Here is a 24,264-nt window from a genome sequence, read left to right as displayed (position 1 = left end):
GAATGCTAAAAAAATTTGAAAGATTTCAGTATTTTTGCATGAAATAATGATGCTAGTACCTGATGCATGTCCGTTGTATTGTAAAAAAAAAACAGCCCATATCGATGTAACAAGAGTATTCTACTTTCCAATAAATAGCTAAAAGTTTACATTTTTAGCAACTTTGTGAAAACGCTATATTTTGGGGCCAAAAGGGGGTCTTACCGGACTTACACCTTTGAATTTGCAAGTTGTAAAGTCACAAAAATTAAATCTTTTCCTCATATACACTTAGATTTTTCTAAACTAATCTGTAATAATTTGTTCTTACCGAAAAATTATCCTTAACGGGCCTCCTTGTAAACGTCATACGTCAACTGTCTCGTGTTGCATATTTTACGAGTACGGAAAGAGCCGAACAAGCTTATTCTGTCGTGTGATTGGTTTAAATTGTATTCTCGTGATATCACGAAAATTCACGGCCATGTTCTCGCCCGTCATTGTAGATCACCCATTGGAAACCAAATTTGCATTAACATTGTGCTATCGATTATCAAATTGGGTTGAATAATAGTGGAAATAGAACCCTTTAACTAATTTAAATGTGCCCATATATTCTTCATTGAATTTTGATGGAAAAAGACATATGTAATAAGTGAACAGTGGACTTAAAAGTGATTATAAACCTTCGTTTAGCTTGATTTCCTTGGAATATTTACGAGCGCCATTTGGGAGATGTGACTGACAGGCTACATCTGAGAATATCAGTTTTAATGACTATTAATCCTTCTAGATCATGAGTGGACGTCCCAGAACAACGTCCTTTGCTGAAGGAAATAAAGCCGGATCGACTGCACCTTACGGCGGAATGAGAACAATAAGTAGGTATCCTCCATCAGTTGCAGTACCGAATTGGGTCATCTCACAATCAACATGGCGACCAAGAAATTGCTAATGATTTCCATTTACAGCTACATAAATTTAAGTTTCTGCATTTAACGTTTTACCTATACGATTTCTCTTACATTATTTACATTGGTTTTATTCCCACGTTGTTAACAGCCCAATCTGAACTACTGTACATCGTATGACTAACTGATATAATATGAACAAGTGATTCACAATATATAAATATTGCTTCACAGGCACTGACCTACCAAAAATTAACCTATACATGTGCTACAAAATACAAAGTATTATAATAAAAGAATGTGCAACTTCCAGTCCTGTGTCTGATTATCAAACAATTATTTTATGGCCCAACTAGTGTAAAAAAGTAAGATACCATGGGGGCAAGGATACAAGGAAAAAAATTATTCACTGACTTGTCAAAATTCAATCCTTGCTAGAAAGAAAAAGTTATCTTGAAAAGTTGCTTATTTTTTCCCATTTTTACCTACATGTTATGTGATTGTTTTGCAAATGTTATTCAGGGCTGACCCTGCTTGGCGACTGGGGCAAAGACGTCGCTTTCCTTCTGTCATTTGTCTTACCTGATCCTCAAAAGTGATATCTAGTAGCCTGGTTGTTCACAACAGTCGCTTTGTAATCAGGAATTTTTCATTTATAAGGAAAAAATTCAAAGACATTTGACAACTTATTTCTTGGAGAAATGTTTTGTAAGCATTGACTTTGTAGACTGGTCGTCAGTATTCTTTTGATAATAACAGCAGGCAATAAACTGGCCATCTGTTGTGTTCTCTTACTGCTACATTAACGGAGCATAGCTGTTAGATGTCAGGGCTCATGCTACCAGACGACTGGGGCGAAGAAGTCGCTTTCCCGTCTGTCACTTAGTCTATTTCCGATCGTCGTAGGGAGCATCAAGGAGCCCGGGTGTTCATAATTCGCTTTCATCATCAGTAATTTATCATTTTTACCAAGTTGATAAAATAGCAATTTTTCATATAAGTAAAGAAATTCAAAGACATAAACAATTTATTTCTTAAGAAACGTGGTGAAAGCATTGACTTTCATATTGGTCATTTGTTATTCCAAAGAAGCAACTTTGCATAAGTATTTTCTTTCACTCCTGGTACTGGTTACTCAAGAGTGGACAAAATCATTCTAACTTTTTGGCAAAATAAATTTGATACTGCATTAGATCGTGAGGTAATTTGCCTATAGTTCATGTATCAAATTATACTTGAAATGGCATATATTCATGAAAAATGCATCTAATTTTCCAAAAGTTGAATAGCTTTAACCTGATTTACTAGGAGTACATGTATGACAGAGTTCACGAAAGTGGTCGGTCCTGTCGGTCCTGTCGGTCAAAATGAGGCCCGGACCAGTATTTTGAAGGCTAGTGCCGGTCCCAATGACCGATGTAAAAACGGCCGTTGTAGTGCATATTTCGGCACTTTTTTACATCGGTTATTAGATGTACCGCAACTGTTTCCAATAAGTGTTTACATCGGTTATCAGATGTATCCGCTGCCAATTTCCGGTACTGGTTTACGGATTTATTATAAACAAACCAAAGCGGCGATCTACACGTGGCCTACTTTATTTGTCCATAGAGCCATCCCTGGCAAACAATCGGCGATTGAACCCTACAATGGAGCAAACAAATACTGTAACAGCCGAGAAAGTGATTCAGATGATGAAATGGATAGTGAAGATGACTTTAAATAAGAACAATCAGAAGACCTGAACTGGTCTTTTATTGTTAATTTGCCTGTGGGTGCGAAGAATAAAACTAATATTAATAAAGTTATTTTTCGATAAAATATGTTATCAATTTTTTTTCAGGATAAAATTGAGAGATTTTGTAGGACTGGCTAAAATTTTGTAGGACTGACAAATAATCATGCTTTGTCGGTCCCATGACAGACGGGTCAAAATAAGTTTTCGCGAACTCTGGTATGATAGCTTCGAAAATTGACAATATTCAAGGCTACCATTTTTTTAAAAAACCCAAAATACAAAAAATGTTTTTTTGGGAGATTTTCTACGAATTTGTGCCATTTTAAGTAGAAAGACTCCGCTCAGAAAATTTAGTTTTAAGCACTATCTAATGAACACTTCTTTTGGAAATGGTTCCCCGTTTGATGGGTTGTGAACTTGTCCCCAACCTGCTGAATATGCAACAGTGAAGTCGGTGATAGATATTGAGTTGGAAGAATTGTAGTTAATGACAAGAAAAAATTTAATTGTGCTACTATAAATGACAATTCATTCTGAAATAGGGTGAGTCGTGTAATTATGCCTGTGAAGCTGACACTTATGGTACATGTACATGTATATAGATCCAACAGATATAAATACTGATAACTTTACATACAAATGTACATATTATGTATTATCAAACAGAACTTTTGTGTCACTTTGGTTTAATCTCGTTTTTTATGAGATTCAAAATTGCTGATATGTTTCTCAAAGACAGAATGGAACATTAAGAATACTGAACATGACAAACGGAACAGGTATATGAATATGTATGTTCCATGTATTCAAAGTGAATATGAAGCACAATATTAGTTATATCTGCCTAAGAATACAAGATTAAAAAAAATTTACTGTACCAACACAGACGTAGTGTTCTCACTATGACGAGTTCATACTGTAAGTCGTGGACTACTATCCGATTACTATCTGGCGGCGGCAATGTAAACTGTATAAAGCTTTATATTTCAGAAGGTAGAAGACCTGGATGCCCCACACCTTGTATGCAGATACCTTATGTTACAAAGTTTCCATCTGTCATATGTCACTTGTCCTTGACCTCATTTTCATGGTACAGCGTCTGTTTTAAAAAAAATTGTAGTTTTTTGGTCATGTGAATTTCTCACTTTTATTATAAGCAATAGGATAACTATATTTGTTATATGAGTTCCTTGCAATGTCTACATGTCCTTCAGACAGAGTTCACCTAACCTTGACCTCATTATATGGATCAGTGATCAAGGTTAAAGTTACATGATAAGTTCTGTTTCTCGGATATTACAAGCAGTAGGTCTACTACATGTATATTTGGTGTATGGAATGATTGTAAGGAGTACATGTCAGTCTGGCAGGTTTCATTTGACCTTGTCCTCATTTTCATGGTTCATTTGTTAATGTAATGTTTTTGTGTTTTGGTCTGTTTTTCAAGTACTACATGTATTAGCAACAGGTCAAATGTATTTGGTGAATTGAATGATTGTAAGGTGTACATGTCTGTCTGGCAGGTACATGTACACCATCCAACTTTGACCTCTTTTTCGTGGTTTATTGGTTAATGTCAAGTTTTTATACGACAGCAAAAAAAATTTTGGGATCGTATAATGGTATGATGTCGTCGGCGTCTGCATCGTCTTCCGAAGACACATTGGTTTCCAGACAATAACTTTAGTTAAAGTGAATGGATCTTTATAAAATTTTTTAAGAAGGTTCAACACCACAAAAGGAAGTGAAGCATTTTATTAGTGTTTACACAATTGTAGTACTTCTTTTACATAAATGTATACATGTACATCACTAACTATAACTTATTAGTAATTATTAAGATTATAACATAGATTAGTTATATAACATTAATTAGCCCTTTCATATATACAAATGTTGGTGACATATCCCCTTAGGCGGTTTATTTAGCAATAACATTTTTAAATTCACTTACATGTATGTACTACATGTACATTTTTAAATACATTTTTCCAACTTTGGATTGATTCAGACAAAGCCGGGAAATAAACAAGGTATTTTAAATGTGCTATCAGGGTTCAACACTAATGGATAAAATCATATGCTAGCCCTCTAGCCAGAGATAGGTAAATATTTGGGCTGGTAAAGTTTTCATCACAGTAGTCCGATGGGCTACTAAAAGTATGTTTAAAACCAGGAATTTCTCAAAGTTTTACTTGTCAACAAATCCTGGTTTCACGTAAAAGCTGATAAAAACCCACCTGATACTTCCAAGACAATATTGTGTACTCCCATCTCCCATGAAAAACGTGTAGCCTGGGATCCTGGCTCAGTTCTGGTATTGACACGAAGAGGAGGTTTGGCCAGGATGCCAGGCTTGAACAACATGCAATCCCCTGGGTTTACCTATTCCCAAAAATGAAAAAAATAATTATCACATGAGTGCAAAAAGTAAATACATGATATAGGTCAACCTATTACGCAATCTTGAAGTCAATTTCTGCTCTAGGTAAAAAAAAAGTAATGTACAGATTCTTATGAATCCAACCTCCTCTTAGTCCTGCAAAAAAAAGCCAAACAAACAACTGAGGCAAAGAAAGAGTCCATTAAGAATTATAACCAGAAGCAGCAGGAGCAAAACTTCTCTTCAAAATAAGTCATACAGATTCAAGTTTTTTTTTCTAATTTTTTTGTTAGCAAAACAGGTAAACATAATTCATGCTAAACATTCAAAGCCATCTGGAAATGCCTCAGAACACCAAATTTAGCTTCATTTATTAAAAAAATTCAAGGGGGGCATGCCCTCAGAACCCCTTAGCAAGTGTTGTGCCTTTGGCATCACATCCAAGTGCCTCAGCATTTGAAGAGCTAGTAGATTTGATGGAGGACTAGTAGAATGAAAATTTAACTATAGACTCTTAAAGAAATTTAGTAAGTGTCAAACCCTGGCAATTGCCAAAACTTATTGAATTCCGCCAGTGTAGAATTTTTAAAGAAAAGGAAGAAATTTAATTAGTTTGAAAAGATAGAACTGTATCCAAATCTTTCAGAAATGTTTTCATGAGTCAAACAGATGCTTCCTTTACTATGTACTGTGCATGCGTGAAAGTATTCTTATGAATTTATATAGACACTAAAACGTAAAATACAGAATCATTTGGTATCAAATTAAACAAGAGAGACAATTTCTTACTCCGTAAATTTAATTTAAAAAATGATAATTTCCTCCCTTTTTTAAACATGAACCAATCCGTAGATGAATCCGGATTCATTCTGAATTTATTATCCACATGTCACTTCCCATTTTCATTTCATTTGAAAATACTTTACAATTTACAGTCATTAGAATCGTTCCAATAAGGACTGTACAAATTCTTGGTTCCAACTTTATAGAAATGAATTTCAAATATCGATTTAAGTTTTTACAAGGAAAATGATTATGCAGTGAAAAAGTCGTTACAAGTTCATTTATGCTGTGATTCCTGGTTTGAAAAAGATTGAACCCAACTTTTGTTGATCAGAAATGTCTCCTGAAAATAACTGATGTAAAATTTTGAACAATATTTCTGGATCCCATTATTCCCATATCCTAATCTTCATATTTAAGTGCCACATCAGTCAAATCATGCAATAACTGCCTAGCATACCGTAGAAAGGCTTGTATAGTCCGCGGTTTTATTCTCCAAAATTGGACCTTCCAGACGGGGTGCGGACTATAGAGTACAATAAGCAAGAAATAAGAGAAAAATTTCAATTTCGCGGTCGAGGTGGTTTGTTTACGTTCCGCCATCTTTGTTATTTCTATTGTAGAGGGCGCTCTTATCATTTTTCAAACTAATAATTTTAACTCATCCATATTAATAAGTTATTTCTATTCAATATCAAATTAATACTGATAAATATAAAAACTAAACCTTTCATTACAAATTTCTCGTTTCTTTTCAATGCATTGGTTGAAATAAACTGGTATCTGCTCGATTGAAACGATGCAAACATAGTGAAAAAGACAACCGTAAACCAGCTTAGAATTTGTAAACTACAAAACGAAATCGGTTATTGTTCGTTCCGTTTTGGTGTTTCATACTGACTAATATGGTTTGTATTAGCTTAAGACCCTTCAAACATTAATGTGATAGATATATTAAAGACTGTTTTACAAAAGGATGGAACTGTTTTGCTTTCAAAGTCGTATTATAGTGATATCTGTTATGTACGGATTTCGACTCTCACCGGTTAATTTCTTCTTTTACACGTGCTTTTTAAACTTCCTGTTTAAACATACACAAGTTTCTAAATTGTTTTTTAAGTGAATTAAACTTATTTTAACAATCATGAAGCGTTCTAGAATCATTAACAAGCAGTTTCAGCTTCTGTTTGATGATGGAAAACAGGTTTTTCCAAGAAAATACCGCAAACGACCGCACAGGATTTGAAATTACCGGAGTTTCATTAGACCTTTTCTAACAGTTACAAAAAGTTTTTTTTCCTAAAATTTCGTGGGGAGAAGGGGGTGCGGACTATGTACCACTGCGAACTATACAAGCCTTTCTACGGTACCTGAGTTCTTCAAAGATGTATAGCTAGTAATATATGCCCTGGTCCCTTACTGTTACCAGAAATAAGGTTGATTTTTATCTGGCGCAAAAATGACTAAAGCCCTCAAAATCCTAGCCTAAACCCTGATTAATATACTGGGTATTTATTCTCACTGAATTTAAAGGTTAGGAGTGTTTTTAAAACACAATGCTCATACTTTCATTCTTAATTTCAGGTAAAGACGGTAGTAAAGTGACAACTGTTTTAGCCACTGCTGGAACAGGATCAGATAGAACACAAGAAGTGTCATATACTGATGCAAAAGTTATAGGGAATGGTTCTTTTGGGGTAGTTTATCAAGCCAAGCTAGTCGAAACCAATGAACTTGTTGCTATCAAAAAAGTCTTACAAGACAAAAGATTCAAGGTTAGTATTAATCAAATGAATTTCAAAGATATGGAAAGGAGATAAATCTTATTTTTGTCGATTTAACATTACTTCCAAAAAATGTATACCACTGTCAAAAAGACTGTGAATTAATTGTAAAAGTGTTGATTACATTTGAACAAAAAATGTTCATTTATACAGTGTATACAATCATTCTTATTTGGGTTTTCTGACAGAACTACGCTTATTGATTTGAGGTTGTACAGCAGGCTTGCTGTCCTACACCAGTACGTGTTTCAGTGCAAAACTTATGAGCAGTTCAACCAATGCTTTTCAAATTAACTGTTGTTACTGATGACAAAATGAAGGTCAGGTTATATTTTGAAGATTTTCACTTTTGCTGTTCAAGAGTTATGGTCCTTGATTGATTGAAAAATGGGTTAGCTCTGAAATTAAAAAAACTCATTTAACCATACATTTGTATGAAGAGTGCTTATGTAATATCAAAAAAATATTTTGTTTTCCAGCTGACAAAAGTTTAAATATTTTTATGCCCCAGCCGTAGCGGAGGGGGCATTAAGTTTTACCCTTGTACGTCTGTACGTACATATGGACATACATCCCAAAATTGGTTTCCGTTCAATAACTTTAGTTTGCCTCAACCAAATGTTATGAAACTTATACACAATGCTTATTACCACAAAACACAGATCAAGATTGAATTTTGGTGGCGTCACTTTTACCGTTCTAGAGTTATGCCCCTTTACAAATGGAAAAATTGCTGAATTTTTCGTTTCCGTTCTCCAATTTTAGTTTGCCTCAACCAAATGTTATGAAACTTATACACAATGCTTATGACCAGAAAACTCAGATCAAGTTCAAATTTGGGTAGCGTCACTTTTACCGTTCTTCAGTTATGTCCCTTTATAACTATATGATATGCAAGCGGGGGCATCATCTGTGTCCACATGTGGACACTATACACATTTATTTTGTAAGAGCTTAGCAGGTATATGTGTAGCTGCACAATTGTTACATGTATACAGAGGCATTAAAAACTTGGAAGATACTGATAGGCATGATAGAGGGCTTAATTTTGGTTTGATCTGGTTTATTGCAATTGATGTTTTATTATACCCTGCTACTTGAAGCATTATCTGGGTGGTACCCAATTCTTCCTTTCCCTTTAAAAGAATTTTTTGAAACTTTCTCATAATCTTAGCTTAAATACATGTTATGTTATTGTACACCATCTACATCTATTCTTTGAACCATCAGTCCGAGACAATACTCAATACTTGAGGTGGGCACAAGAAATTGAGCAGTTTAGATGATAAATAAAAAAATAATATACAAAGCAAGTGAAGAGTAGTGTGATAAGAAAATAATGAAGAAAAAAAAAGGAAAGGTGAATACCGAAATTTGGGCTTTTGGTTCATCTGTGTGCTCATATTTTTTTTTCCATATTAATTTTGGGGTTTCCATTTACAGCAAATCATGGACTTAGCCATTGTTTTATCCCTAGGATAATGGGAAACCTCTTATAAGAATTTATTCATATTTCTTTAAATCTTAACCATCTAACATATCTCAAGACATTGAACACTTTTTTTAACCAGTTTATTATTGAGGTTTCCCTATATAGTTAGGAAATCAGATGTTGCCATTGCTTTATCATGTTTATGTGAGGACCAGCTCATTTTGATATATTATGTCATGTATTGTTTTACTTACATTTTAGAACAGAGAATTGCAGATAATGAGGAAGCTTGAACATCAAAATATTGTGAAATTAAAATATTTCTTCTACTCAGCTGGAGAAAAGGTAATAAATATCCCTTTGATCTAAATATCCAGTGTCAAAACATATAAGATGTATACACGTGTATGTATGTTTAACATTTTCTTTGTCTATAGTTCTTTCTGTTAGATAATTGACATGTAGCTATCCTGAATCTATTAATATGCAAATGATTGCTTGTCCAGGTGTAATTATTGTTTGTTAGGTTTTTTTTACCAGAAAGTTTGTTACATAATAACACTGTAATACAGTTATGTAACAATTCTTCAAAATGTTCATGGTTGAAATTCAAAATAAAAAAAATACATCAATGACTGTTTTTTGTCTCGCCTTGGGAGAGTCAAAAAGCGAGACATAGGTATGCTGTTTCTGATGGCGGTGGCGGCGGCGTCAACAATGTATTAGTTTGTGATTAGGTCTAGTTCATGGTGAACCACTAGTAATAGGCCAATGATATTTGGTATGCAATTGTATTAGCATTGGCACATCTCATTACCATGGAGACTATTTGGCCCGCCCCCTCAGTCAATTTACCGGATTTGTAATAACATGAGCAACACGACGGATGCCACATGCGGAGCAGGATCTGCTTACCCTTCCGAAGCACCTGAGATCACCCCCAGTTTTTGGTGGGGTTCGTGTTGCTTAGTCTTTAGTTTTCTATGTTGTGTCTTGTGTACTATTATTTGTCTGTTTGTCTTTTTATTTTTTAGCCATGGCATTGTCAGTTTATTTTCGATCTATGAGTTTGACTGTCCCTCTGGTATCTTTCGCCCCTCTTTTCAAGGTCTATTGACTTTGAAACTTTTCATAGTTTACATGTATTAGTTTGTGATTAGGTCAATTTATGGGGAACCACTAGTGGTAGGTCAATTATATTTGGTATGCAGTTGTATAAGCATTGGCATATCTCATTTCCATGGAGATTATTTGGCTCCGCCCCCTTAGTCATGGTCTATAGACTTTGAAAATTTTGCTAAGTTTAATAAAATTGAGAATTGAGTATTAGTTTGTGATTAGGTCAGTTCAAGGGGAACCATTAGTGGTAGGCCAATGTTAATTGGTGTTCAGTTGTATAAGCATTAGCACCTCTCATTTCCATGGAGAATATTTGGCTCCGCCCCCTCAGTCATGGTCTATTTACTTTGAAACTTTTGCTTAGTTTACATGTATTAGTTTGTGTTTAGATCAGTTTAAGCTGAACTGCTAATGTTAAAATAAGTCATTGATATTTGGTATGCAAATTTATTGGCATTTGCAAGTATCGTTTCCATGGAGATTATATAGCCCCACCCCTGATCATGGTTCATTGACTTTGAAACTTTTTCATAGTTTACAAGTTAATGTTTGTGTTTAGGTTTGTTTAAAGGGAACGACTTATAATAAGTCAATGGTATTTGGTATGCAGTTGTATTAGCATTGGCACATCTCATTCCATGGAGATTGTTTAGCCATGTACCTTCAGTCATGGTTCATCGACTTTGAATATTTGCATAACTTACATGTTAAAGTATTGCTATTTTAATTTCAACATTTGCATTATCAAAATTACAAAAAGGTGAGACATATCTCTGTGATAACAGTTTATTCAATAGACAATTTATAATGCAAATTTGCAGATCTAACATTGTTGGGCTAAATTTGAGACAAATTATATATATGTAAAATAAGAATTTCAAAATAATTTACTACCCATGATTTTGAGATGTATTATATGCAGTATTAAGTTTAAAGAATATTATGGAAATTTGAAAATGTTGTAAGTAAACATGGTAATCATCCTTTAGAAGCTAAAACCCAACAGAGGCAATCTGATAGAGTTTAAATAGTTATTGATATTATATTTCATCATTTTATTCAGTATACATGATATATATATACCAGTAGATTTTCATTTACATACAATTTGGCAAAAGAAGGAAATTGATTTTGACATCAGCACAGACACATGATTGAAGGAAAGTAAAAAATTATGTAACTGAATTCATACATAGTTACATGTGCAAATGAAAATTAGCATGAAAAATTCATATGCCATATTGGACAATCAATATTTGTATGATTGTTGCACAGCAAACAATCAGTATTCATATTTAGTCGTTAGTTCATATCATTAATTTACATGTATCCATCATTCACAACCATCTTGAATTACCACATAAAATTGCTCAGTTTTGAACTATGATGTACTCCTTTCTTTTCTCAACTCATACTTTTATATTTTTCAACAGAAAGACGAAGTGTTCCTAAATTTAGTCCTAGAATATGTTCCCGAGACCGTTTACAGAGTAGCTCGACACTATAGTAAATCCAAACAGACAATTCCTGTTTTATATATCAAGGTAAGATGTTAAAGAAAATTCAGTATTGTTTATCAAGTTCTTTAATATAACCTTACAACAAAAACCTTGCAACTATATGATTGACAACATTTGCAAACACATTTATTTAATACTTTATGTTAGGGTTCATTTATATTCTTTTCCATGGCTCAAGAACATCTGGTGAAAAAGGCCTTTGCTAACATTTTCATCATTATGCTTTAGTTCTCTGTCTACTACTATAAAAATCTGAATTTTCAAAAAAAATTCTCATCCTCTGAAACCGCAGGCTCTAATGTTACCAAACATGGCAAAAATTATTCTTAACATGTAACTTGGTCAAAGTTACTTTAAATACCTCATAAGTGTAAAATAGACAAATGGCATTTTATTATAAGTCTTTGTAACTATTTTACATTTTTATGCCCCTGCCGCAATGGAGGGGGCATTAAGTGGTACCCTTGTTCATACGTACATCCCCAAATTGGTTTCCGTTCTCTAACTTAAGTTTGCCCCAACCCAAACGATATGAAACATACACAATCCTTATTACCACAAAACACCAATCAAGTTTGAATTTGGGTGGCATCACTTTTACCGCTTTAGAGTAATGCAACATTTATCCTTCAGTCTATTACATTTAAACATACATGGTATCCAGGGAAAGGTGTAACCATCAATAGCGTCAATTTTAGAATTACTCTAACACTAACACTACATACAAATACAACCACCCATAATGAGACTTCCTTGGACCCATGCATGTTTAAATGAAACCGCCCTTAGGGGTTTAAAGTTTAAAAAAATGGGCTTACACCTTAAAAATTTTACATGTTAAATAAATGTGGCCAGCAACATTTTTTTTTTATTTCAGTTGTACATGTACCAGTTATTTCGAAGTTTAGCATATATTCATTCACAAGGAGTTTGTCATAGAGATATAAAACCGCAGAATTTATTATTAGACCCGGAAACAGGTGTACTCAAGTTGTGTGACTTTGGCAGGTTAGATAAATTTAGAATTGAGAACAGATAATTTCTCTGACACACTGAAGATACAGAGTCATTCATGATTTTTTTGGGATACAGATTTATTCATGCAATCAAAACCCTTATGGGGCTGGCTTGATAGTTATGAATTTTTGAGACATCAACACAGTAACACTACACTTGAGATGAAAAAAAATATTGTACATTGAACACATCACATCATTCTATACATCATTTCCATGACAAGAAATTTATCAATGAAATACTCAGATATTCAAGTTACAAATTGATGTTATATATAACCATAATTAAGAATTAGGATGTGTCTTCCTTTGTCTATAATTATCTCCATCTCCACACATGTTATTGCCTCCCAATGCTTAATACAATGCAATGTTTAATTTAAAGTACCCACTGAAAAATGAACGCAATCTTTACCCTTCTGTGCTCACAAGCACATTGCTTATATTTAGCTCCTGATAAAATAAGAAGAATTAAGTACTTGTTAAAAAATTGTTTTACACATGTATGGTTTCAGTTGTTTCACAACAGCTACATCTAGTTAACAATGAATCGAAAAAGAAAACTCTAGCGTTTCTTTACTTTATAGAAAAATAAAAGATAATATGATTAAAGATGTAGATTTAGAAGTTTAGGTTGGCAGTTTTTATACGACCGCAAAAATTGAAAATTTTTTGGTCGTATATTGGTATGACGTTGGCGTCGTCGTCGTCGTCGTCGTCCAGCGTCGTCCGATTACACATTGGTTTTCGCACTCTAACTTTAGTTTAAAATATAATACTTCCATGGTTTAAGTGAATGGATCTCCATGAAATTTCACCATAAGGTTCAATACCACGAAAGGAAGGTTGGGATTGATTTTGGGGGTTATGGTACCAACAGTTAAGGAATTAGGGGCCAAAAAGGGGCCAAAAATAAGCATTTTTGTAACTTTCAGACAATAACGTGTGTTAGTGTATGGATCTCTCTGACATTGTACCACAAGGTTCCATATCACAAAGGGAAGGCTGTAATTGATTTTGGGGGTAATTGCCTCAAAATTTTAGGAATTAGGGGCCAAAAAAGGGGCAAAAAACAAGCATTTTTCTAGTTTCATGACAATAACTTGTGTGTAAGTGTTTGGATATTTCTGAAATTGTACTACAAGGTTCCATATCACAAAGGGAAGGCTGGAATTGAGTTTGGGGGTAATTGCCCGAAACGTTTAGGAATTGGGGGCCAAAAAGGGGCCAAAAATAAGCATTTTTCTAGTTTCCAGACAATAACTTGTGTTCAAGTGTATGGATCTCTCTGAAATTGTACTGCAAGGTACCATACCACAAAGGGGAAGGCTGGGATTGAGTTTGGGGGTGATGAATCATAAGGGGGTTCAAAAAATTTGGGGGGGGGGGGATTTTTTTTTTTTTTTTTTTTCTTTTTTTCCTTTTTTTTTCTTTTAAAATTTTCCATTTTAAGTTGGTTATTTCTGATTTATATTGAAAAGCAAATAATAATGATATGGTAGGAGATACACACCAAACAGGATGTGTAAATTATTATATAATAAGTATTGTGCAATAGCAAGAAATTTTCAATTGCACAGTATTGCACAATAGCAAGAAATCTTCAATTGCACAGTATTGCGCAATAGCAAGAAATCTTCAATTGCACAGTATTGCGCAATAGCAAGAAATATCCAATAGCACAATATTGCGCAATAGCAAGAAATTGTCAATTGTACAGTATTGCGCAATAGCAAGAAATATTCAATTGCACAGTATTGTGCAAAAGAAGATACTTTGTATAAATTGCTTATTTCTTGATCAATTTCAATGGGGTTTTATTCTTGAATTCTTGGGGTTCTTTAATATGCTGAATCTAACCGTGTATTAAGTTTTTGGATTTTGGACCCCGTTTTTAAATTGGTCCACATTGAGGTCCAAAGGGTCCAAAATTTAACTTTGTTTGATTTCATCAAAAATTGAATTATTGGGGTTCTTTGATATGCCGAATCTAACCGTGTATTTAGATTTTTAATTTTGGGTCCCGTTTTTATACGACCGCAAAAATTAAAAATTTTTTGGTCGTATATTGGTATGACGTTGGCGTCGTCGTCGTCGTCGTCGTCCGAAGACACATTGGTTTTCGCACTCTAACTTTAGTTTAAGTGAATGGATCTCCATGAAATTTCACCATAAGGTTCAATACCACAAAAGGAAGGTTGGGATTGATTTTGGGGGTTATGGTACCAACAGTTAAGGAATTAGGGGCCAAAAATAAGCATTTTTGTAACTTTCAGACAATAACTTGTGTGTAAGTGTATGGATCTCTCTGACATTGTACCACAAGGTTCCATATCACAAAGGGAAGGCTGTAATTGATTTTGGGGGTAATTGCCTCAAAATTTTAGGAATTAGGGGCCAAAAAAGGGGCAAAAAACAAGCATTTTTCTAGTTTCATGACAATAACTTGTGTGTAAGTGTTTGGATATTTCTGAAATTGTACTACAAGGTTCCATATCACAAAGGGAAAGCTGGAATTGAGTTTGGGGGTAATTGCCCGAAACGTTTAGGAATTGGGGGCCAAAAAGGGGCCAAAAATAAGCATTTTTCTAGTTTCCAGACAATAACTTGTGTTCAAGTGTATGGATCTCTCTGAAATTGTACTGCAAGGTACCATACCACAAAGGGAAGGCTGGGATTGAGTTTGGGGGTGATGAATCATAAGGGGGTTCAAAAAATTGGGGGGGGGGGATTTTTTTTTTTCTTTCTTTTTTTCCTTTTTTTTTTCTTTTAAAATTTTCCATTTTAAGTTGGTTATTTCTGATTTATATTTAAAAGCAAATAATAATGATATGGTAGGAGATACACACCAAACAGGATGTGTAAATTATTATATAATAAGTATTGTGCAATAGCAAGAAATTTTCAATTGCACAGTATTGCACAATAGCAAGAAATCTTCAATTGCACAGTATTGCCAATAGCAAGAAATCTTCAATTTAACAGTATTGCGCAATAGCAAGAAATATCCAATAGCACAATATTGCGCAATAGCAAGAAATTGTCAATTGTACAGTATTGCGCAATAGCAAGAAATATTCAATTGCACAGTATTGTGCAAAAGAAGATACTTCGTATAAATTGCTTATTTCTTGATCAATTTCAATGGGGTTTTATTCTTGAATTCTTGGGGTTCTTTAATATGCTGAATCTAACCGTGTATTAAGTTTTTGGATTTTGGGCCCCGTTTTTAAATTGGTCCACATTGAGGTCCAAAGGGTCCAAAATTAAACTTTGTTTGATTTCATCAAAAATTGAATTATTGGGGTTCTTTGATATGCCGAATCTAACCGTGTATTTAGATTTTTAATTTTGGGTCCCGTTTTTTAAATTTGTCTACATTAAAATCCAAAGGGTCCAAAATTAAACTTAGTTTGATTTTAACAAAAATTGAATTCTTAGGGTTCTTTGATATGCTGAATCTAAACATGTGTTTAGATTTTTGATTATGGGACCAGTTTTCAAGTTGGTTCAAGTTGGGGTCCAAAATTAAACTTTGTTTGATTTCAACAAAAATTGAATATATGGGGTTCTTTGATATGCTGAATCTAAACATGTATTTAGATTTTAGATTTTTGGCCCAGTTTTCAAGTTGGTCCAAATCGGGGTCCAAAATTAAACTTTGTTTGATTTCAACAAAAATTGAATATATGGGGTTCTTTGATATGCTGAATCTTACCATGTATTTAGATTTTTTATTTGTGGGCCCGCTATCAAATTGGTTCATATTGAGGTCAAAAGGGTCCAAAATTAAACTTTGTTTGATTTCATCAAAAATTGAATTATTGGGGTTCTTTGATATGCCAAATCTAACCGTGTATTTAGATTTTTAATTTTGGGTCCTGTTTTTTAAATTGGTCTACATTAAGGTCCAAAGGGTCCAAAATTAAACTTAGTTTGATTTTAACAAAAATTGAATTTTTGGGGTTCTTTGATATGCTGAATCTAAACATGTGTTTAGATTTTTGATTATGGGACCAGTTTTCAAGTTGGTCCAAGTTGGGGTCCAAAATTAAACTTTGTTTGATTTCAACAAAAATTGAATATATGGGGTTCTTTGATATGCTGAATCTAAACATGTATTTAGATTTTAGATTTTTGGCCCAGTTTTCAAGATGGTCCAAATTGGGGTCCAAAATTAAACTTTGTTTGATTTCAACAAAAATTGAATATATGGGGTTCTTTGATATGCTGAATCTTACCATGTATTTAGATTTTTTATTTGTGGGCCCGCTATCAAATTGGTTCATATTGAGGTCAAAAGGGTCCAAATTAAACTTTGTTTGATTTCATCAAAAATTGAATTATTGGGGTTCTTTGATATGCCAAATCTAACTGTGTTTTTAGATTTTTAATTTAGGGTCCCGTTTTTTAAATTTGTCTACATTAAGGTCCAAAGGGTCCAAAATTAAACTTAGTTTGATTTTAACAAAAATTGAATTCTTCGGGTACTTTGATATGCTGAATCTAAACATGTGTTTAGATTTTTGATTATGGGACCAGTTTTCAAGTTTGTCCAAGTTGGGGTCCAAAATTAAACTTTGTTTGATTTCAACAAAAATTGAATATATGGGGTTCTTTGATATGCTGAATCTAACCATGTATTTTGATTTTGGACATTGGACCATAATAGGTAAATTAAAAAAATTGAAGTTCTTAGACCACATTCTTTCTGTGTCAGAAACCTATGCTGTGTCAAATATTTAATCACAATCCAAATTCAGAGCTGTATCAAGCTTGAATGTTGTGTCCATACTTGCCCCAACTGTTCAGGGTTCGACCTCTGCGGTCGTATCAAGCTGCGCCCAGCGAAGCATTTTATTTGTCATGATATTTAGTCCCCTAAGGGGACTTTAGGTTTGCACTCCATCCGTCTGTCTGTCTGTCTGTCTGTCTGTCCATCTGTCAGTCCGGCAAATCAGTTTCCAGACGTTTTTTCTTCGTGCTTGAAGATATTGATTTGATATTTGGTTTATTGATTTATCATGACAAGTTACAGGTCAAGTTCAATTTTCACAATTTTAGCATTTCTCATTGTTCAGTTAAAGCCCTTTCCCTAGATTTAAATTTTTGATGAAATACTAATTAGTAGATTTCTGTTTTAAGGGAAATAACTCATTTTTTAAAAGACTTTTAAAAGGCAAAATGACATTTTGGATATTTTTCCTTTTCTTTGGTAAAGTGTTTGAAGAATTTAGTGGTAGGTTTGTTTGTCATTCTTGAAGATATTGATATGATAATTAGTATATAGTTTTATCATGACAAGTTACAGATCAAGTTTGAATTTTGTTCCAGTCTGATAATTTTGTGCAGAGTTATGGTCTTTGGACATAGAAAATTCACTTAAATAATCAGTTTTCAACAGTTTTTTTCGTCATGCTTGAAGATTTTGACTTGATATTTTTATGTAGTTTACACCATGACAAGTTATAGATCAAGTTAGAATTTCGTTCCATTACAATGAATTTGTAATCGGAAGGGGACTATGTATTGCTATGCAATACTCACAGAATCCTTGTTAATTGTATAATTGTTTTTTATACGACCGCAAAAAAATTTTTGTGGTCATATATTGGTATGACGTTGGCGTCGTCGTCGTCGGCGTCGTCGTCCGAATACACATTAGTTTTTCGCACTCTAACTTTAGTTTAAGTGAATGGATCTCAATGAAATTTTACCATAAGGTTCAATACCACAAAAGGAAGGTGGGGATTGATTTTGGGGGTTATGGTACTAACAGTTAAGGAATTAGGGGCCAAAAAGGGGCCAAAAATAAGCATTTTTGTAACTTCCAGACATAACTTGTGTGTAAGTATATGGATCTCTCTGACATTGTACCACAAGGTTCCATATCACAAAGGGAATGCTGGGATTGATTTTGGGGGTAATTGCCTCCAAATTTTAGGAATTAGGGGCCAAAAAGGGGCAAAAAACAAGCATTTTTCTAGTTTCATGACAATAACTTGTGTGTAAGTGTATGGATCTCTCTGACATTGTATCACAAGGTTCCATATCACAAAGGGAATACTGGGATTGATTTTGGGGGTAATTTCCTCCAAATTTTGGGAATTAGGGGCCAAAAAGGGGCAAAAAACGCATTTTTCTAGTTTCAGGACAATAACTTGTTTGTAAGTGTATGGATCTTTATGAAATTGTACTGCAAGGTTCCATATCACAAAGGGAAAGCTGGGTTGGAGTTTGGGGGTAATTGCCCTAAACGTTTAGGATTTAGGGGCCAAAACGGGACAAAAAAACAAGCATTTTTCTAGTTTCCAGACAATAACTTGTGTTCTAGTGAATGGATCTCTCTAAAATTGTACTGCAAAGTACCATACCACAAAGGGAAAGCTGGGATTGAGTGTGGGGGCGATGAATCATAAGGGGGTTCAAAAAATTTGGGGGGGGATTTGTTTTTCCTTTTTTTTCTTTAAAATTTTCCATTTTAAATTGGTTATTTCTGATTTATATATAAAAGCAAATAATAATGATATGGTTTGAATAGCATACATGTGAACCTCCCGACAGGAGTACAATAATCCTGTTTTCAGGAGTCTCCTCCCGACCTCCGGTTGAAGAGGAAAATTATAATCCTGTGTATGAAATTTTTCATGAATGAAAAATTTCTGCCCAACATATCATCTCAGGCATCTGGTGTAACTCACATTACCTGAAGTTATATTTTACCTGTAAATCAATTAACATGCATAATTATATGGCTTCACTTGTCAGCTTGGGTGTCAAACATACTGGTAATCAATGATTTTTTACCTCAGGCTAACTGCCGTTGTGTAACAAAAACTGTGTATTTATTGGGTTACTTCCCTTGATTTATCCTGTTTTAAGTTACTTTCCTTTTAATAATGAAAACTTTTAAAAGAATATAAATAAAATAAAAATTGAACAAATAATCATAAAAGGATGGTAAATAAATGATTTTAAATGTCTTAGGACAAATAAAAAAATAATAATTTGAAAATTATTTGAGGATTCTATACTTCCTTTCAAGGCTTAAATTGAAATTTATATAATAACTATGACCCTTGTTTTACAGTTAGAATGATTTTCTGAGTATGCAAACAAAAGCTATTTGCAGATAGTTAAACAAATGTTCTGGTTGCTATAAATGTTTTATAGAATATGAAGTAAAAAATTTAAAGAACATACTGAAAAAAAATAATGTTAGATTGAACATGTAAAATATAAAGATGGAGAAACTTTATAAGTACAAGGGTACTATAAACATAATAAATTGGATGGAAAGTTGAAGAAAACACACTTTAAAAGACCATTTTTACAGCAAACGGTTACATTTACGACAAAATTTATGTCGATTAAAAACCTCCTGATCTGAGTCCTAATCTCCTGACCAAAATTTCCCAATCTCCTGATCTGAGTTTCACAGTCCATCACATGTATGAATAGGTAATTTAAAAAATTATAAGTTCTTAGACCACTTTCATTCTGTGTCAGAAACCTATGCTGTGTCAAATATTTAATTACAATCCAAATTCAGTGCTGTATCAAGCTTGAATGTTGTGTCCATACTTGCCCCAACTGTTCAGGGTTTGACCTCTGCGGTCGTATCAAGCTGCGCCCCAGCGGAGCATTTTATTAATCAATCAATTTAGCTTTATGTCAAATGAACATGCATTGAACTGTAAATAAATCTAGACTTGTGTTTAAAATTTTGTTGTGCCTTTATTTCAGTGCCAAAGTTTTAGTAAGGGGAGAACCCAACGTTTCATACATTTGTTCAAGATATTACAGAGCTCCAGAGCTAATATTTGGTGCTACAGACTATACATGTCAAATAGGTATTTATACTTTAAAACTGAATGCTGGCAGTAAGGATCCAGAAATTAGAAATATTCAAATGATTTTGGTCATTTTTATACGACCGCAAAAAAATTTTTGTGGTCGTATATTGGTATGACGTTGGCGTCGTCGTCGTCGTCGTCGTCCGGCGTCGTCGTCCAAATACACATTAGTTTTCGCACTCTAACTTTAGTTTAAGTGAATGGATCTCAATGAAATTTTACCATAAGGTTCAATACGACAAAAGGAAGGTGGGGATTGATTTTGGGGGTTATGGTACTAACAGTTAAGGAATTAGGGGCCAAAAAGGGGCCAAAAATAAGCATTTTTGTAACTTCCAGACATAACTTGTGTGTAAGTATATGGATCTCTCTGACATTGTACCACAAGGTTCCATATCACAAAGGGAATGCTGGGATTGATTTTGGGGGTAATTGCCTTCAAATTTTAGGAATTAGGGGCCAAAAAGGGGCAAAAAACAAGCATTTTTCTAGTTTCATGACAATAACTTGTGTGTTAGTGTATGGATCTCTCTGACATTGTATCACAAGATTCCATATCACAAAGGGAATACTGGGATTGATTTTTGGGGGTAATTCCTCCAAATTTGGGGAATTAGGGGCCAAAAAGGGGCAAAAAACAAGCATTTTTCTAGTTTCAGGACAATAACTTGTGTGTTAGTGTATGGATCTTTATGAAATTGTACTGCAAGGTTCCATATCACAAAGGGAAAGCTGGGTTGGAGTTTGGGGGTAATTGCCCTAAACGTTTAGGAATTAGGGACCAAAAAGGGACAAAAAAACAAGCATTTTTCTAGTTTCCAGACAATAACTTGTGTTCAAGTGAATGGATCTCTCTAAAATTGTACTGCAAGGTACCATACCACAAAGGGAAAGCTGGGATTGAGTGTGGGGGCGATGAATCATAAGGGGGTTCAAAAAATTTGGGGGGGGATTTTTTTTTCCTTTTTTTTCTTTAAAATTTTCCATTTTAAATTGGTTATTTCTGATTTATATATAAAAGCAAATAATAATGATATGGTTTGAATAGCATACATGTGAACTTCCCGACAGGAGTACAATAATCCTGTTTTCAGGAGTCTCCTCCCGACCTCCGGTTGAAGAGGAAAATTATAATCCCGTGTCTGCCCAACATATCATCTCAGGCATCTCAGCTGGTGTAACTCACATTACCTGAAGTTATATTTTACCTGTAAATCAATTAACATGCATAATTATATGGCTTCACTTGTCAGCTTGGGTGTCAAACATACTGGTAATCAACGATTTTTTACCTCAGGCTAACTGCCGTTGTGTAACAAAAACTGTGTATTTATTGGGTTACTTCCCTTGATTTATCCTGTTTTAAGTTACTTTCCTTTTAATAATGAAAATTTTTAAAAGAATATAAATAAAATATAAATTGAACAAATAATCATAAAAGGATGGTAAATAAATGATTTTAAATGTCTTAGGACAAATAAAAAAATAATAATTTGAAAATTATTTGAGGATTCTATACTTCCTTTCAAGGCTTAAATTGAAATTTATATAATAACTATGACCCTTGTTTTACAGTTAGAATGATTTTCTGAGTATGCAAACAAACGCTATTTGCAGATAGTTAAACAAATGTTCTGGTTGCAATAAATGTTTTATAGAATATGAAGTAAAAAATTTAAAGAACATACTGAAAAAAAAAAAATGTTAGATTGAACATGTAAAATATAAAGATGGAGAAACTTTATAAGTACAAGGGTACTATAAACACAATAAATTGGATGGAAAGTTGAAGAAAACACACTTTAAAAGACCATTTTTACAGCACACGGTTACATTTACGACAAAATTTATGTCGATTAAAAACCTCCTGATCTGAGTCCTAATCTCCTGACCAAAATTTCCCAATCTCCTGATCTGAGTTTCACAGTCCATCACATATATGAATAGGTAAATTAAAAAATTATAAGTTCTTAGACCACTTTCATTCTGTGTCAGAAACCTATGCTGTGTCAAATATTTAATTACAATCCAAATTCAGTGCTGTATCAAGCTTGAATGTTGTGTCCATACTTGCCCCAACTGTTCAGGGTTTGACCTCTGCGGTCGTATCAAGCTGCGCCCCAGCGGAGCATTTTATTCAAAGATAGTCACTCATGTCACCTGGAAGGTATTGGTAAGAAAAAACACCGTTTCAATGATTCTGCTATTTTGACAAAGATAATATCTCTAGGATAATACCATCCTTGTTTGTGATGCACTGTGCTTGCACCCTGAAAATGGTGTCATTTTAGAAAGTTAAGTTTTATTCTAATTTAACAACTTAGTAGTGAGCAGGGATGACAATTTATAAGTATACATTGATTTATAAAATCAGTAAAATATTGATTTTTCCAAAATTTAAAATTTTAAGTTTTAGGCATTTAAATGTCAAATTATGGATCGTTCAAATGTCAAATTTTACGTCTGGATATGAGGTGTAAATAAACGACACATACCCATCAAATTCCAAAGTTTCGTCTCCAAAGTTGCTATTTTCACACAATAATTCTTTGAGTATAACTGATGTTATTTGCTTGTAACCTGGCAAACCTATAGGGGAACTGTTTTGAAGATCTTGTCCACTTGCCAGGTGTTATAACTTTAAAAACAAGGGTACAATAGCATGTTGTTCTCTGTTAAAAGGTGCAATGTCAAATCAAACCTTTGGAAAAACAAGATAGTGTGCTTGATTGCAATATTTAACATTATTCTGTCCTAATTTTCAGATGTGTGGTCTGCAGGGTGTGTTCTGGCCGAGTTACTTCTAGGCCAGCCAATATTTCCTGGAGACAGTGGCGTTGATCAACTGGTAGAAATAATAAAAGTCCTAGGCACCCCAAACAGAGACCAAATAAAAGAAATGAATCCTAATTACACGGAATTTAAGTTTCCACAGATAAAAACACATCCGTGGAACAAGGTTGGATATTAAAATATATAAGAGTAAACAATTATGTGTTAAAACGTAGGTTTCCCTTCTTTGAAAGATGCAGTTGTCTGACTTGTCAACACTGCTGGTTGGGGTGGTTAGAAGTGGAAGTAAAGGATTGTTTTTCAAGTGCTTTAAAAAAGAAATAAACACAAGCAAAAAAAAAAAATAATTAAAACTAACCAAAAGCCCAAAATGCAAAGTTATTATGGAAAAATAGAACAACACTATGTAAGGTAGACATCAGCAAGATGGAAATTCAATGATACAAGAAATTGAAAGACATCGTTTGATAAATTTCTTAACAATTTGACAGAAAAGTTGTGAATATTTTTTAGGCTATCAATAATATGCAATCAACACCAAGTTCTTTCAAAGACAAAATCATTATGATACAATGAAGACCACTATTCATCATCCTTTTAATGTCAATCATGGGGAAAAAACAAGATGCACAGAATAGAAAATACAAAGAAAAATTATTACATAAAAATCACTAAACATATATAAACACCTGTATAGTAGATACAAAAACAATATAAAAAAGGCAATGCTGTCTTTTACTGTATTATCAGCTGTACTTGAAGTAGATTTTTTGACTGCATAAGACATAAAATACATCAATAAGGACAGAACTAACATTTCACATTTTATCACATTTTAAGATTTGTACATGTGATGACTTCAGATTTCCTCAGCAGACATCACAAATATATGAGGACAAAGTCCTTAATAGCAGTAAGAAAATCCCTTAAAAGAAAAATCAAATGTAGGT

At 33.6% G+C, this 24,264-nt stretch overlaps 1 protein-coding gene across 1 annotated transcript in view; it reads left to right on the top strand.

Moving 5' to 3' along the window:
* The first annotated feature begins 462 nt into the window (after positions 1-462).
* Positions 463-24,264, top strand: part of LOC127703286 (glycogen synthase kinase-3 beta-like) — a 35,088-nt gene continuing 11,286 nt past the window's right edge. The window contains exons 1-7 of the mRNA XM_052207807.1: positions 463-860; positions 7,379-7,569; positions 9,272-9,355; positions 11,563-11,673; positions 12,527-12,657; positions 20,412-20,518; positions 23,287-23,480. Of these exons, the coding sequence (XP_052063767.1) occupies positions 776-860; positions 7,379-7,569; positions 9,272-9,355; positions 11,563-11,673; positions 12,527-12,657; positions 20,412-20,518; positions 23,287-23,480 (903 nt within the window). The 5' untranslated portion in view covers positions 463-775. The remainder of the gene's footprint in view (positions 861-7,378; positions 7,570-9,271; positions 9,356-11,562; positions 11,674-12,526; positions 12,658-20,411; positions 20,519-23,286; positions 23,481-24,264) is intronic.

This window comes from Mytilus californianus, unplaced genomic scaffold (genome assembly GCF_021869535.1).
Source record: "Mytilus californianus isolate M0D057914Y unplaced genomic scaffold, xbMytCali1.0.p SCAF_5, whole genome shotgun sequence".
Classification (NCBI taxonomy): domain Eukaryota; kingdom Metazoa; phylum Mollusca; class Bivalvia; order Mytilida; family Mytilidae; genus Mytilus; species Mytilus californianus.
Note: the sequence above shows the minus strand (reverse complement) of the source record. Positions and strands in the feature narration are given on the sequence as shown.